The sequence below is a fragment of the Helianthus annuus genome, chromosome 9 (assembly GCF_002127325.2).
Source record: "Helianthus annuus cultivar XRQ/B chromosome 9, HanXRQr2.0-SUNRISE, whole genome shotgun sequence".
Lineage (NCBI taxonomy): Eukaryota > Viridiplantae > Streptophyta > Magnoliopsida > Asterales > Asteraceae > Helianthus > Helianthus annuus.
This window is the reverse complement of record NC_035441.2, coordinates 140850731-140867804: the sequence shown is the minus strand read 5'-3', so window position 1 is coordinate 140867804 and position 17074 is coordinate 140850731. Positions and strand designations below refer to the sequence as shown.

At 37.1% G+C, this 17074-nt stretch overlaps 1 protein-coding gene and 2 non-coding genes across 4 annotated transcripts; all 3 read left to right on the top strand.

Annotated features, from left to right (window-relative positions):
- The first annotated feature begins 1197 nt into the window (after positions 1 to 1197).
- Positions 1198 to 1281, top strand: TRNAL-CAA. Its single transcript has one exon. It is a non-coding gene; the product is annotated as a tRNA-Leu (tRNA).
- A 1360-nt stretch (positions 1282 to 2641) lies between these two features.
- On the top strand, positions 2642 to 9281 carry LOC110878959 (protease Do-like 7). Of its 2 annotated transcripts, none has more exons than XM_022127357.2 (23): positions 2642 to 2983; positions 3150 to 3220; positions 3309 to 3443; positions 3980 to 4038; positions 4365 to 4401; positions 4830 to 4958; positions 5036 to 5125; positions 5224 to 5289; positions 5387 to 5443; positions 5515 to 5580; positions 5767 to 5874; positions 5944 to 6074; positions 6244 to 6409; positions 6511 to 6831; positions 6928 to 7110; positions 7183 to 7288; positions 7381 to 7551; positions 7647 to 7726; positions 7789 to 8016; positions 8111 to 8326; positions 8439 to 8596; positions 8674 to 8785; positions 8867 to 9281. In XM_022127357.2, exons 1-23 carry the CDS (start codon positions 2722 to 2724, stop codon positions 9044 to 9046), a joined length of 3132 nt encoding a protein of 1043 aa, XP_021983049.1. In that variant the 5' UTR covers positions 2642 to 2721; the 3' UTR covers positions 9047 to 9281. The 2 variants fall into 2 exon arrangements, with proteins under 2 accessions (XP_021983049.1, XP_035833545.1); XM_035977652.1 differs by having other exon boundaries at positions 2643 to 2983; positions 3150 to 3224.
- A 922-nt stretch (positions 9282 to 10203) lies between these two features.
- TRNAL-CAA lies at positions 10204 to 10287 on the top strand. The gene has a single exon. It is a non-coding gene; the product is annotated as a tRNA-Leu (tRNA).
- The last annotated feature ends 6787 nt before the right edge of the window (positions 10288 to 17074 follow it).

Here is a 17074-nt window from a genome sequence, read left to right as displayed (position 1 = left end):
TATCTTGCTCTCAGTTTCCGTTTATGCCATCACCATTCGCCTCTCTCCAACTCCAATTCTTGATACTCCTTTTGGTTTCAGTAATCTTTCTCTCTCTCTCCTTCCTCTCCTCATCACACATCTCTCAGTTAGTTCCAACATTTGAGCACCCTCTAGTCATAACATCCTCTCATTGATCCCCTTTCGTCATTTCTTCACATGAACCATCGGTTTCCTCTTTATCCTCTCATTTTATTGATTTTATATCACTTGAATGAAACCGTTTAACATAAAAGGAGTACATTAGGCGGCAAAATTTCCATTTTAGTATTCAAGCATGAGAAATTATTGCTATGGAATCTTTTCTTCACACAAAAGTCCAGGGGTGAGCAAATAACCAAATTAACTAACTAAACCCAACTAAACAGTTAAGTGATCGTTCGGTTAAGCCATAACCGATTTAACAAAAATTGTGATTCTCTTTTGGTTTTTGTGTGTGACATAACCAAATTAACCAAATCAAACCAATGTGATGTTCCTCAATGGGTTCTATATTATTAATCATTTCACATTTATTCCAAGAAGTATATGATTTCAACCATTCGAGCTTCAACCGAATTACTCAAGAATGTTGTTGTCTACTGTTGAAAATACCTTGATTTAACTTTGTGTTTGTTCACACGGCATTGATAAACCATAAGGTAGTTTATAAATTCCCTCACTCAAACCAATTTTTTAACTACTATGAACATGAAATGGCATAAACTGTTTTTTTTTTCGTAGGAAATAGTTTGTATGTGAATACAAAGTTTGCAGATGATGTCATGTTGAAGTAGGTGATGACTATGAACCTTGATAAAAATAGAGCTCAAAACCAACCCTAACCACTCCATGCACGCCCCTACAAAAAAACTAGTAAAAAATAAGCAAACAAACATTTAAAGGCCAAATCGAGTTCATGGTTAACCAAACGGAACCAACATATAAAACCGATAAACCAATGGTTATTATTGTCTGGTTAACTAAAAGTATGGTTATGAAAACGGTTTTGGACTGAAACCGAACAACCCATACACACCCCTAGTACTTATAATGCATGAACGTTAAAAAATAGTGTAAATTGTCACACAAAATCCTCTCTGTTCATATTATTACTCAATTATTTTATACTGGTATTTTTCATGTAATAAAACGAAAGGACGGAAGCTAGACACAAAAGTCAGGATGGCCGAGTGGTCTAAGGCGCCAGACTCAAGTTCTGGTCTTCGAGAGAGGGCGTGGGTTCAAATCCCACTTCTGACATTTTTTTTTCTAGATTTTTTAAGCAAAAAGAAAACGAAATTATAAATTATGTCTGCTCATGCATTTCCATTTAGCCATTTTCTTTTGTTTAGTTTCACATGTGTCCTTCCTTTACAACAACGTAAAACGCCTAGTTCATAAAATAAACATAGATAAAATCAAATACAAACTTTGTCTTAATTTCATAAGTTGTAAAACACCCTTTTCATATGAAATGTGTATGATTTCACATGCTCATCGTTTACAATGTTTGTCTATAGAATTTGTAGCATTCCATTTACAAAATAAAAATAAAGAAACTAATTTAAGGGGTCAAATTATAAAATGAGTTAAGTTGTGAAAGATGATAGCCAGTATGCATCTATCCAATTAAGTTGTGAAAGAGGATAGTCGGTATGCATCTATCCAAATATCAAACAAAAATGTGATATGACCAAACCCAAATTTTTCGAAAATTTGAGGGTCATTTAAATCATTAAATGTGTGGTAGAAAGCAATAGCTTAATCTTTGTTGAGTTAACCCTATAAGTTGTTAGGTCTAATTCATGTACGAGACTCATATAGTGTTGGTCGATGAAGATAAAATGATGCATATATGGGCATTAGTTAAATAGATTCGTGTTGACGACTATCATATTAATATTAGGTATTTATATTTATATGTGTATATGCCTAAAACTCGGTTAGGGTTATCTATACTAGCATATTGATTTTCATACTGATTATTAAGTGTTTATAATTGATGATGTTTCATAAGAGGTATAAGGTGTCTTTCGTGTTTATAACTGGTGATGTTTCATAAGAGGTATAAGGTGTGTTTCAAAGTGAGTTCTGTGAATTTAAAATGACTTTTCTTATGTGTGTTAAATTAAGTGGAAAGAAATCCAAGTGTTGACCATACTCATAGTTGTTAGGCAAATCACATGCTATTTTAGGCTTAGTTGGAGTTTTTTTTATCAAAAATATAGGATAAATCCTAGCCATCTCAAGTGATGAAGCAAATTTAATAGCTTTTGATTAGAACATATGAGTGTTTGATTACTAAGGCTAATTTATGTGTCTATTTTTTTAAATTTTTAGTTCATCCTTGAGTAAAGGTGAGCATTCTACCATCCAAACCCGTGAAACCCGACCCATCAAAACTGGTATATAGGTTAAATGGTACATGTTTTGGTTCTAGTAAACCAAGTTAATTCGGTCCCGGTCTCAAACCCGATTGCATTTTTGCACCAACCAACCGAGCAAAACAACTTTAATGGAACCGAGCCCTCCACACGGCCTTAAAAGGTTTGGTTATGGTTCATTATTGATGAGATTAACGGGTACGGGTCGGGCGGGTCTAAATGAACCGTAATTTCCTGAGTCAAGTCAACTACGATATCTCCGGAGTTTAAGGTTGCCGGCTCACAAAAACTCCCATACATACATACCAGTCAGTATATGACATCACAGATGGAGGACTCATCGGAGATACTACAATCGGAGCTGGCTATCGAAATCGATCCTCCGATGAAAGAGAACCACGCGTCCGCTGAAGATTGGAGAAAAGCGCTGCAGAAGGTTGTTCCGGCGGTGGTGGTGCTCCGTACGACTGCGTGCAGAGCTTTTGACACCGAATCCGCACGTTCAGGCTCTGCTACAGGGTTTGTTGTTGATAAACGTCGCGGAATTATACTCACTAACCGTCATGTGGTCAAACCAGGTCTGTTGTTGACTTGCAGCCAGTATGCTTTAACTTGGATGATTCTGATTCTGATTCTAAACACAACATTATTTCAGCGTGGACTCTTATTGTTTCTTTCACAATGTATTCTGTTCTTTTAGGCTGATTGATTGATTGATTGATTGTATCTTTTGTTCGTTTGTAGGTCCTGTTACAGCGGAAGCTATGTTTGTTAATCGTGAAGAGATTCCGGTTTATCCGATATATAGAGATCCTGTGGGTTGGTTAATAGATTGTTCATGTGTTTTGACAGCTGTGTGTGGTGATTACAAATTACAATGTTATTATGCTTTTGCAATTTCAGGTTCACGATTTTGGATTCTTTCGCTATGATCCTGCTGCAGTGAAGTTTCTGAGCTATGAAGAGATACCTCTTGCTCCTGAAGCTGCTTCTGTTGGACTGGAAATTAGAGTTGTTGGTAATGATAGTGGAGAGAAGGTATATTTCTATGCATTATTTTTTTTTTACTATTTTCTTATTTTGGAGACTGATGTAGGGCTTGGTTTAAAAAAGCGTGCCTCACCAGTCACCATGCGTGAGGTGCTTCATGCACTGGGTCGGAACGTATGGGTCAGTTTTAGCCTGTTGGATTAGTGAACATAACTGAATAAGTCATGAATCAGTATATAATTAGTATTATCTTTCAAAGTTCATATTTGTTGCCCCTACTAGCCCTTGTACTGTACAGTGTTAGCACCTATGTTCTGTATAGTATTATGTTTCCTGAATTACTATCAGCGCGTGTTGCTGTTTCTGTATTCATGTTTTCTGCAATAGGTGTTATAAGTATGTTTTATGTTTAAGGATTGGTAAGTAGAAAAAATGTCATGTATAATTAGCTTTTAGTATAGTTATAATGTTTATAACCAAGGCCTCGCGTTTTTACGTTTGTCTGCTTTATTTCTTTTACTATTTACCATTTCCTTTATAATAAGTCATATTTTTGGCTGTGTCTTTTACTCTGAAACCTACAGATCTCTATTTTGGCTGGTACTCTTGCTCGTCTGGATAGGGATGCACCACATTATAAGAAGTATGCTGCTTTACAATATTTTCCTTATTTGTATCACTCCTGAAATTATGTTGGTAGTTGTGAAGTTAAGTTATAGGATTTGCAAGACTATTCCTGGCTGCTGTCAGAAAGATGATCAAAATCCTTGCAGCCGACATTCCATGCAGCTAAATCTAATTTATAACATCCCTATATGTTTGATACTCTGATTTATGTGTTTGGTTTTGCTTCCATATTGTATGTTCTCTTGATTTTATTTAATAGTAACAAAAAAGAAAAAAAAACGGCGAATATAGGATTTGCTGCCATTCGTCACATTTTAACATTAAGACATTTTCTTGCTGCAGAGATGGCTACAACGATTTCAATACATTCTACATACAGGTGTGTTTCCTGCTACTACCAATGCTATTAGTTTTGGGTCCGAATGGGTGAGAAAAAGTAATTTTGCATTAATATTGACGATTAGATGGTAAAATGGGTGGGTCAGTCAAGATGGGTAATGCTTGGCTGACCCGCCAACATTATATTCAATATGACTACAAACAATAGTTAATTTACATTCGAATTCAGTATTTAAACATAAAGCACTTTGGGAGATTACGTAGTAGTGTTTTGACCTGTTCAACCCAGTCATCAGTTTCATTTTTAGCCAAGGTTAAACTTTGAAGATAAGGTTGAAATTGTACACTTCTGCTGCACTGCTGAGTATTGTTTATTATGTGTTTTAGTCTTCTAATTATCGTTGACTTTGCCCAAGTAGTTTGGGTTTCTTATGTTATTTTGATTTATTCTTTTTTCTTCCGCAACAGGCAGCTTCAGGTACTAAAGGCGGTTCGAGTGGGTCCCCGGTCATTGATTGGCAAGGAAGGGCAGTTGCATTAAATGCTGGTGGCAAGACTTCTAATAGTTCCTCAGCATTTTTCTTTCCTTTACAACGAGTAAGTACAAACAAGGGGCCAAGGGGGTGCGGGGAGTTTTTAAAAGAGGCACAAAATTTTAAAGTTTGAATTTGCAGGCGGTGAGGGCTTTAACTATGTTGCAAAAGGGGAGAGATTCGTATCAAGATAAGTGGGAGGCTGTTACAATACCTCGTGGTACAATCCAGGTTTGTTTGATTCAATTCTCTATCAACTTCTTGATGACAATATTATCTGAAACTTCGTCACATTATTACTTAACTTAATGTTCTGCTGTTTCTGTTAGGCAACCTTTGTCCACAAAGGATTTGATGAAACCCGTCGGCTTGGTTTGCAAAGTGAAACAGAGGAGGTCTGTTGGTTTTTATTCAACTTTCTTTGTTGGTTAATTTATAAAACCGAAATGTTAAAGTTCTCATGTTTTCATATTTGATTTGTTTTTGGATTAGTTGGTTCGCCATGCATCTCCACTAAGTGAAACCGGGATGCTTGTAGTTGATTCTGTGGTATGTCTTTTAGCTTTTGTTGTAAAATTTTCTGTACATTTATGCTTGACATTATCATGGGCCTTTTGCAGGTGCCAGGTGGCCCAGCTTATAAACATTTGGAGGCAGGTGATGTGCTTGTTCGCATGAATGGGGAGGTATGTGTTATTTGACTATATTGTAACTTGACAGTTATGGTTATTTTAACAATGAACAACATATGTTTGACGGTGGGTTCATCTATACAGAAACATATGAATATACAATAAACGGTCTTTAATATTTGATTTAGGGGCTGTTACGTATTTGTAAAACTGTGTTTCAATAAATAAGCCTTTCTGCAGGTGATTACTCAGTTTCTGAAGATGGAAATTTTACTTGACGACAGTGTGGGCCAAAATGTCGAGCTAGAGTTCGAAAGGGGCGGCAAGTCTTTAACTGTTCAGTTGGTGGTGAGTAACTGATCTCTTACATCCAGGTTCTGTGCTTTACAGAGATTTAGCATGCGTTCTATGTTTCAGGTTGAAGACTTGCACTCCATAACTCCAAACTACTTTTTGGAGGTTAGTGGCGCGGTTATACACCCGCTCTCATATCAACAAGCTAGGAATTTCCGTTTTGAGTGTGGTCTTGTATATGTCTCAGAACCTGGGTAACTTCTTTGATAAAATTGTTGAAGTTTTCTTTGTTACATTAATATAACACTTTGGTTTGACCATCAATCGTTAGACTAAATTTGTGGGAAAATACTAAGGTATCTCTTTGCTCTACTTGTGGAAATGAAATGTTGAACCATTATAATTTGTATTTTCCATGTACAGTTACATGCTTTATAAAGCTGGGGTCCCACGGCATGCCATTATAAAGAGATTAGCCGATGAAGACGTTTCAAATCTTGAAGACTTCATTAGTGCTCTATCCAAGCTGTCTAGAGGAGCTCGGGTTCCAATGGAATACATATACTACAAAGATCGCCATAGAAGGAAGGTATTTTAATACTAATAATGTTGGTAGAATCTCATTTTTTGTATGATATTTTTAGTTGATAGGAACATGCTGCAGTCGTTTTGACTTTCTTTTGGTTGCAGTCTGTTATTGTTACAGTGGATCGGCATGAGTGGTATGCTTCACCTCAAATATATAGCCGTGACGACACTTCTGGTATTTGGACAAGAAAGCCGGCCCTGCCCTCCGATTCCCAACTTATATCTTCTGCCATTATACAAGTTGCTAATGGTATTGCCAGCATGGACACTAGTAGCTCTGCTGATGGTACTGTGATTGCTGAGGTGGAAGATTCAACGTCGCCAGGAGATATAGTCGTGAGTGATGAATATGACACATCAGCAGACTCTTGTAATGCTTCTGTTGCTGAGCGTGTAATAGAGCCCACTCTTGTCATGCTTACGGTAATTTCTTCAGCATCGAATCACTGTTCACTTATTATCCGTTTAATGGGATTGATGTACAATATTTGGAACATTTCCTGGTGTATGACTTGTCAGGTTTATGTACCATCAACATGTATGGTTGATGGTGTCTATACACAACATTTTATTGGAACTGGTGTGATTATATATCATTCAGAAGAAATGGGATTGGTTGCAGTTGACAAGAATACCGTTGCCATATCAGCATCTGATATCATGCTTTCCTTTGCTGCATTTCCAATCGAAATTCCCGCGGAGGTATATACGCACCCATATAAAAATGAAAAGAAAAAAAAGCAGACTGTTATATAACAAGGTTTGACTTTTCAGGTGGTATTTCTGCATCCTGTTCACAACTATGCAATTATTGCATATGACCCTTCTGTCATTGGACCTGCTGCTAATTCAGTTGTGCAAGCTGCTCAACTTCTTCCAGGTAGGACAACTCGTACCAGATCAATGGTTGAGATGTTTTCTCATTTTAGTTATACTGACCGTTTTTTCTCTTTTTTTTTCATTTTGTGACAGAACCTTCATTGCGGCGTGGAGAGAATGTATATCTCGTGGGATTAAGCAGGAGTTTACAAGCAACATCTAGAAAATCTGTTGTTACCAACCCGCGTGCCGCTCTAAACATAAATTCAGCTGATTCACCGCGTTATAGAGCAACCAACATGGAAGTTATAGAGCTTGATACCGGTACATACTACATTATCATATCCACATTTTATAAATGAATATTAAATATAATTAATATTGATTCATTACTTATTAGTGTTGCTTACTGCATGCAGACTTCGGTAGCAACTTTACAGGAGTACTGACTGATGAGCATGGAAGAGTTAAAGCTTTATGGGGGAGCTTTTCGACTCAGGTTCGTACTAATCATATATCAGAATTTGAGTCGATAGAAGGTTGATTAAATCTTGGTTGCAGATCAAATATGGTGTGAGCTCATCTGGAGATCATCAATTTGTGAAAGGTATTCCGATACATTCAATTAGCCAAGTTCTTAGTGAAATAATATCAGGCGCGAAAGGACCGTCACTTCTAATAAATGGTATTAAAAGACCAATGCCTCTAATTAGGGTTTTAGAGGTTGAGTTTTGTTGTACTTTACTTTCCAAGGCTAGAAGTTTTGGTCTCAGCAACAACTGGATCCAAGTATGCATCTCATATTTTTAACTCTGTTCACTTTTTTTTCTTTATAATATATATTATGCAGAAATTGATATTTCTACAAATTTGTTGTTCACAGGCTCTTGTGAAGAAAGATCCTGTTAGACGTCAAGTTCTACGGGTCAAAGGTTGTTTAGCAGGATCAAAAGCTGAGAATCTATTAGAACAAGGTGATATGGTTCTTGCGATCAATAAGAAACCAGTTACATGTTTTAATGATATTGAAGATGCATGCCATGCGTTGGATGTGTCTGATGACATGGATGCAAAACTTGAATTCACCATCTTTCGTCAGGTGAATCATATCTATATTTGATTCGTTTAGATACAATGTTACTGGTCATCCACATATTCAGGAGGTAATGTTGGGAGATATTAATGAATCGTGTTTTATGGTTTGCTCTTAGGGACGTGAAATGGAGGTTGAAGTGGGAACAGATATAAGAGATGGCAACGGCACCACACGTGTAATTAACTGGTGCGGATGTTTGGTACAAGATCCTCACCCAGAAGTACGTGCCCTCGGGTTTCTTCCCAAAGAGGGCCATGGTGTATATGTCGCAAGGTACGGGCTGACCTGTTTTTGCAAGATGGTATGGGTTGATGCGTAAAGGATAAAGAATTTAATTTACTGTCTTGCAGGTATTCCTCTGGGAGTCCTGCGCATAGATATGGTTTATATTCTCAACAATGGATTGTGGAAGTTAATGGAAAACCAACTCCTGACTTGGATGCTTTTGTCAATGTCACAAAGGTACAAATGCTCAAGCGATTCTTTCTTGGTGTTTAGTTCAAATGGCAAAGTCGTTTATTCAAGTAATGTGTGTGCATACAGGAAATTGAAGACGGAGAATTTGTTCGTGTAAAGACAGTCCATTTAAATGGGAAGCCAAAGGTGCTGACACTGAAACAGGACCTGCACTACTGGCCTACATGGGAGCTTAGATTTGATCCTGAAACCGCCACATGGCACAGAAGGATTATTAAATCATTGGAAATTGAAGATAACCTATGAACACTGGATTCGTGTTTCCTTGATTCATACAAGGATTATCTAGATGTTATTCAAGATTCTGAGCTGCAATACGCGGGCTATATACGTATGCTCACAGATGTATACATTGTAGCATGTACATATAATTTCAAATTATCATAAACCATAGCAGTGTAAAGTAATCTAAACAATTGATTTACTGATGTGTACTATACCATACAAAACTGAATGCTAAATAAATGTGTTTTGGGCTTTTTCTGGGATTTGTGAATTAAAAGACGGCATCATCTGTTTCTCATCTTGTCCCTCAACCTCATCTCCTCCACCTTCATCCTCCGTCGCCCCTGTCCTGCGCTGAAATTCCGTTTATGCCATCACCATTTACCTCTCTTCCAACTCCAGTTCTTGATACTATATTTGGTCACAATAATCTCTCTCCTCATCACACCTCTCATTTGAGCACCCTCTAGCCATAACATCCTCTCATTGATCCTAGGGATGGCAATTAAACCCGAACCTGATGGGTAAACCCGAAATCCAACACATTTGGAACGGGTTTGGGGTCGGTTAATCGGGTTTGGGACGGGTTTGGGAATAATTTTTATTTTTTTTTGCGGGTTTGGGACGGGTCTGGGATTTAGTGATATACCCGTTTACCCGATTGTATACCCGATATAATTTCTTTTATATTATTAATATGTATATATATGATACATCCATTTTTTACACATATAGGTATTCTATTCTGTATACATTGTAGTTATTTGATACATATTTTTATAATAACAATACAAAATGTACCGGTTAGTAGTTACCGGATAGATACCCAATGGGTTTTGAGATAAGTATACCCAACAAGTAATCTTTCTATATTATCGGGTTTGCCCGAAACCCGCGAGTATACCCGATACCCGATGGGTATTTACCCGCTAGAAACCCGCCGGGTTTTGAGACGGGTTTGGGTCAAGCTTATTTAATCGGGTTTGGGTTTGGGATTACCTAAACCCGTCCCAAACCCGACCCATTGTCATCCCTAATTGATCCCCTTTCATCATTTCTTCAAATGAATCTACTGTTTACTCAAGTTGCACAGAGTCATTAATCTGTTAAATGAACAAAATTACTGAAGGTTTTATTTTTAAAATTTCATATTTAAATAAGGGAAGTTAGATACAAAAGTCAGGATGGCCGAGTGGTCTAAGGCGCCAGACTCAAGTTCTGGTCTTCGAGAGAGGGCGTGGGTTCAAATCCCACTTCTGACATTTATATTTTTTAAGTTTTTTTTGTTGAAATCAAACGAAAAAGAAAACATGCCTGCTCGAGCATTTCCATTTAGCCATTCTTCTTCTGTTTAATCTAACTTTGTGTGCCTCCTTTACAGAACATAAATAGCCTGGTTCATATAAACATACATAAAAATCATATAGAAACCTTTTTTTTAATAATTTTAAATTTTATATAAACATTTCATAAGTCTTAAAATACTTTTTAATATAAAATTTATATTTCAGATGTCCATTGCTTACAATGTTTTCCTATAGGCTATAGAATTTGTAACATTCCATTTACAAAAAAAAATGCAAACAAATTAATTTAAGAGGTCAATTTAAAAAATGAGTTAAGTTGTGATTTGTGAAAGAAGATAGGTATCATCCATCTAGATGTTATAAACGGACATGCAATATGAGCGAACCCTAATATTAAATGTGTGATAGAAAACAAGAACTCATTCCTTTTTGAGTTGATTCTATAAGTTGTTATGTTGTTTATTTCGTGTACAAGACTCGTATCGCTAAAGATAAAATGATGCATCTATAGGAATAGTTAAAATGGGTCTATATTCATATATGCCTAAACCTTGATTCGTATTAATCATACTAGTGTGTTGTTGATTATCAGGGTCGGCCTGAAGAGAGGGCGATGTGGGCGACCGCTCAGAGCCCCGACTCCGCGGGGGCCGAAACTTTTTTTATATAAAAATTATATGTATATTAAGTGTGTATTTATTTATACAGTTTCAAAATCATTCATCAAAGTATTAGGTGTGATTTTCAGTTTCACTTAGAAGGATTGCAAAATTCATACGCGTGTTCGATTACATAAACACATGCTTTAGGTTGCTTCAAACAAATTTATCCACTTTCGTTTTTCACCAACTTATTATTTCCTTTTTTTTGTTTTATTTATTATTTAAACTAAATCTAACTAACAATTTTTAATAATTCTTGAAATAGCTTTTTCTTCCCTTCTTATTATTAAAAAAACTAATGAAGCATGCACATTTTGAGCATATCACGACAATATTCTTTAGGTTTTTTTTTTGCTATAGTGGGTCCATCAAAACACACAAAGTTTCCACCATGTGCAACGCACGGGTCTTACCCCACTAGTTTATATTCTTTTAATTTTTATACATTTTTTAATTCTATTTTAGAAACCCATTTTTTATTTACTCTTATTTTCATAGTATATAAATATAGAGTAAAGATCATGTAAAAATAAGCTTATCGTAGAAAACGTACGAATAAAGTGAAAAAGGTAAAAAAACGCGGTGTAATTTTTTGTAATTATTTTACTCGTTGGGTAATTATCAAAATTACCCTACAATATCATTTGTAGAGTAATTATAATACTCTACAAAATTACCCTACAAGATTAAAATTACCCCATAAGATCATTTGTAGAGTAATTTTAATAATTACCCTACGAGTAAAATAGTTACGAAAAACCACTGCGCTTTTTTTTTTTTTTTTTTTTACTTTTCACTCCATTCGTACGTTTTATACGATAAGATACTTTGTATTTGATCTTTTGTCTGTAAATATGTACTAATTCAAATATATTTGTCTTTTCTTTTTAAAATTGAGTTATTTACTTTTTATTATAGGGACCTGTTTTTTTCAACTCGCTCAAAGACTTAATTTTTTAGAAATTTTGGGGACGATCCTTTTATCGTATTGATGATTAAGTGTTTTGATTAGTGATGCTTCGTAAAAGTTATAAAGTGTCTTTCAAGGTGAGTTCAATGGATTTGCAAAATAAGGCACATATTAAACTAAGACTTTTTATGTGTTTTTAATTGGATGTTAAGAATTGAAGTTCAGCTCGTGCATGTTGAAGATATTCACACAGGACTTGTTAGACAACAAGGTTTGTAAAATCCTTAAGATTGGTTTTATTTATTACAAGAGTAACTTACGTGGTCTAAGTATGTTATGAATTATATGTAACTAGTGGGGTTTCCCTCGCTTCGTGGCGGGACTTTAGCCGACATCTATTCGTTTCGTTATGATACCAATACGTGCTACAACAAAGGAAAAAAGAAAAGTTAAAAAATAAAGTCGAGATATACACTCCTCACGTGTTATACATTAATCGAAAATAATAAAAACGAATACTAGTTTCGATAATACTGATATCAGTACCGATGTTGCACAATCTAATGTGTTTCGGTTTGTCGTTAGTCATGGTATCGATACAATAGTGACACTCATATAGTTTACGATACAAACTATATTTTACCTCGGGTACAACTTCGTTTTATATATATATATATATATATATATATATATATATATATATATATATAATGTCACACCCCGATTTCCACGTGTTTCACCGGTGGGCCCGGTGGGGGATTACCGTGACGTAGTTGGCAACAATATAGTCAAACCACACAATATTTAAATGCACAGCGGAAGCATAAAGATAGATTATATTTCAACCATCAAATGTAATATCCAAGTATCACAAGTAGTTGAAATGAATCCACAGGGGATCAAAATAAAATAGAAAAATATTGTTCAACAGATAACGGCATCCCAAGCTTGCGAGACTCTAACGATGCTAAGGAGTGGCCAGCCTATTACGTGTAGAACCTGCATTTAATCTTTTTGGGGAAAATACGTCAGTTTACACTGGTAAATACATTCAACCGACACTTTCGTAAAATGTTTAATAAAAATTGATTTGAATGCACAAGGCACAAACTCTTTATAACTTGGGATAATTTATCAATTAAATCTTGTAAAAGAATTACATGTTCACTATGCGTTCGGTCGCCCGGGTCGTGCCGGGTTTAAGGTTAATTGACACACCACATAGCATAAAACCGTGGCGGGAAATCCAACGGTTATACCTTTATAATTTTGGACACATTGTCGGGTGTACGCCTACACCCGCGTGTCAAGGTCGTGGCCATTTCGTAAAATGCTGCCAAGGATATCCGGGACATGGTCATTAAGCTCCCAAAGGCGTAAAGCCAACAAAACAAATTTTTAAACGGGTCACATTGATAATACCCAACTACTAATGAGTTGGGGTCAATTGCCCGACCAAGCGGTATTTTTATATACCGTAACCCAAGCCCGTATAACGAAAAAATAAGTTAAAAGTATTTACCTGAGCAAGTAATAACCTCAATAAACAATGCAAGGACGTGTTAAAAGTATTTAGGATTTGAATATAACTTATCCTAATTTTAAACAATATTGTTAGTGGCACAAAAGCCTAGTCACAAGGACGTGTTATTTTATCAGCCAGGATTTCATAGAATCAAAGCATGAAGGTTTGAACTATAGTTCTTTTACCTTTTCTGACAGGGAGTCATAGACTACAACTGTCTTTTGTCTTATATGACAATAAGTATGGCCCGTAGGCACTACATCACTAATGGGTGATTGACAGGTAATCATCTTAATTGATGATTTAAACCCATGATTTATAAGTCATTAACTTAGGTCTTGGAATCCTTGAAGGATTCTTATATAAGAATGACGCGTGTGATTTTAACGAATCACATCTGCCAAGAATGTTAACATGTTTACAGAGGTTAACAGGAATCTGAACTTTTTACTCAGGTCTCACCATCTTGGTCGGGTCTTATTATGACACCAGGCTAGGTCTCACCATTTAAGATTCTTTATTTAGGCAGATTAATTTAAAATGAATGATTTTTAATTTATTTCATATAATAATGTATTAAAATGACAAAAATGAAATTTATAAACTTAACATTCCATTAATCATAATAATGATTACACACTGCCCTAAGCGGGACTTTCAATAGACAAATACCTACGCAGAGGTTTACAGAAAACAAGTCCACGCAGGGACCAAATACAAGAATAGATGTCCGCACAGGGACAAAAAGATAAGTCCACGCAGGGACTGAAAGGAAATTGTCCACGCAGGGACTACACACTATAAATGTCCACGCAGGGACTAAACAAATAAATGTCCACACAGGGACTTGATTTAAAATAGGAAATATAATAGAACATATAAAGACTAATGATCTCGCTTCTTCTTCCCTTTTAGTAGGTTTGCTAGACCTTTAAGGAATCCACGATTGTTCTTTCGTTCTTGCTCAAAGTCTCGTTCTACCCTATTTAAACGGTGAAGGATTTCTTCCTACTCCGGTGGGGAAAAACGTGGCTGCTGCGATGGTTGCTGAACCGGAGTTCTAGTAGGTATTGGGTACCCGTGAGTTGAGTGTCCCCTTCTCCAAGGTGTTTCATAAGGTATCTCAGGATGAAGGGCGTAGTAATTTGTCGTCGCTTCTATGTATGGGTCGCCACCCATATAGTTGTAGTGAGTATGAGTTGGCTGCTCAAATGGATTGTACGCGGTGGAAACGGCGTACGCAGGTATCGGGTTATCGTAGCCGAATGGTGGTGGAGGTGGTGCAACTGGTGCAGAATTCACCTCTGCAGGGTGGCTCGAAGGTCCACCTAATTGTGGTTCTTCAGGCAACGGCGGATAATGACTTGCACTCGAGTGGCGAGGGGTGCTAAAGTGGAATTCCCCTCCTCGGGTGGACATCCGCGCGCCTGATCTCCTACGCCTTAGCGGATCTGGAGGTGCTTGATGAACTGGTGTCGGTGGAGGCGGTGACGTAACTGCCACAAAACGCGAATCCTCGGAAGGATCCTGTTGCTGCTGGTGAGGTGATGAATGGTGAGAGGGTGTAAAGTACCACTCGCACTGGTTAAACCTCGCCTGATAACTGTCGGGACCCTGATAGGGTGTTCCATGAAAGGATGACCCATCAGAGATCTCGATAGGATGGTTGGGAGTACCTCTTGCGGGTTCGATGGGATCCGTGTCCTCGTCCATATCCATCGCGCTGTCTTCAGAAAAGTGATCTTCTGGTCCTAAAGGGTTATAACCTATTGGTTCTTGGACGTAATCAGCCGGGTTGAACTGGCCTTGGAAGAAAGGAGTAGGATCGCCATAAGAACGGTGCGAAACAGAACGCTGGAGAGGTATAAACGAAGGTTGAGGGTTACTGGGCTCGTTCTCCGAATTTGGTCCAAAAGAGTGACGGTATGAAGGTGTCGAACTGTGTGACGTAGACCGTCTTGCGGGCTCAAAGAGGTTTCTTCTACGCCTCTGAGGTTCTTCACTTCTTGTGCTGGAAGAAGCTCGCATATGTGAAGGTCCGACCTCGTGATCATTGTGAGTAGTGATCGGCCCTTTGCCTCTTCCTCCTCTTCTAATTGCTGGTGGCATATTTCCTGCTTAACAAATTTTTTAAATCACAATAAACAATAAAAGACAAACTGGAATAACAATTCGAATTTGTCCTATGTTCTTGTCTAGACTCAAGTATGTGCAATTGTGTCATTGAGATTAAACACATAAGAATAGTGTTTAATTCACTCAACGTTGGCTCTGATACCAACCTGTCACACCCCGATTTCCACGTGTTTCACCGGTGGGCCCGGTGGGGGATTACCGTGACGTAGTTGGCAACAATATAGTCAAACCACACAATATTTAAATGCACAGCGGAAGCATAAAGATAGATTATATTTCAACCATCAAATGTAATATCCAAGTATCACAAGTAGTTGAAATGAATCCACAAGGGATCAAAATAAAATAGAAAAATATTGTTCAACAGATAACGGCATCCCAAGCTTGCGAGACTCTAACGATGCTAAGGAGTGACCAACATATTACGTGTAGAACCTGCATTTAATCTTTTTGGGGAAAATACGTCAGTTTACACTGGTAAATACATTCAACCGACACTTTCGTAAAATGTTTAATAAAAATTGATTTGAATGCACAAGGCACAAACTCTTTATAACTTGGGATAATTTATCAATTAAATCTTGTAAAAGAATTACATGTTCACTATGCGTTCGGTCGCTCGGGTCGTGCCAGGTTTAAGGTTAATTGACACACCACATAGCATAAAACCGTGGCGGGAAATCCAACGGTTATACCTTTATAATTTTGGACACATTGTCGGGTGTACGCCTACACCCGCGTGTCAAGGTCGTGGCCATTTTGTAAAATGCTGCCAAGGATATCCGGGACATGGTCATTAAGCTCCCAAAGGCGTAAAGCCAACAAAACAAATTTTTAAACGGGTCACATTGATAATACCCAACTACTAATGAGTTGGGGTCAATTGCCCGACCAAGCGGTATTTTTATATACCATAACCCAAGCCCGTATAACGGAAAATAAGTTAAAAGTATTTACCTAAGCAAATAATAACCCCAATAAACAAATGCAAGTATCTTTTACTGGTCTCCTATTCTGGAACGAAGGTTTATAACAACCTATTAGAATCCTAACGGGTCTTTAGTTTAGCCTTAGCTTAGACCGGTCAGTTTCAAAGGATAATTACGGTTTAATCGCGTGAAAGGCGAAAACCGGGAATGGAATGTGGTTTGGACCCAACAGGTTTGAAGACTTGTTTTATATGGGTAATATAACCACACTCTGGATTTTGAAGTAAAAACGATAAGGTTTGACCCGTTTCGGCTAATTTATGTAAACTAGTTACATAAACCGAACCGTGCGCGCAAAAGGCGTAACGGGTAACCGTAGGAGTCCTACACAGGTTTCCTAAGTTACTATGCTCTAAAGAGGTTGTGGTATCAGTAGGATACCTTCCATTATGCCCGTAACGAGTTTAAATCCAATATACGCCCCGTAGGGGTATTTCGGTCATTTTAAAGATTATAAAAGAGGTTTCTGAGTTCTACAGGAAATCTGAGTTTTCCAAACAGTTTATAAAGTACAAAATAC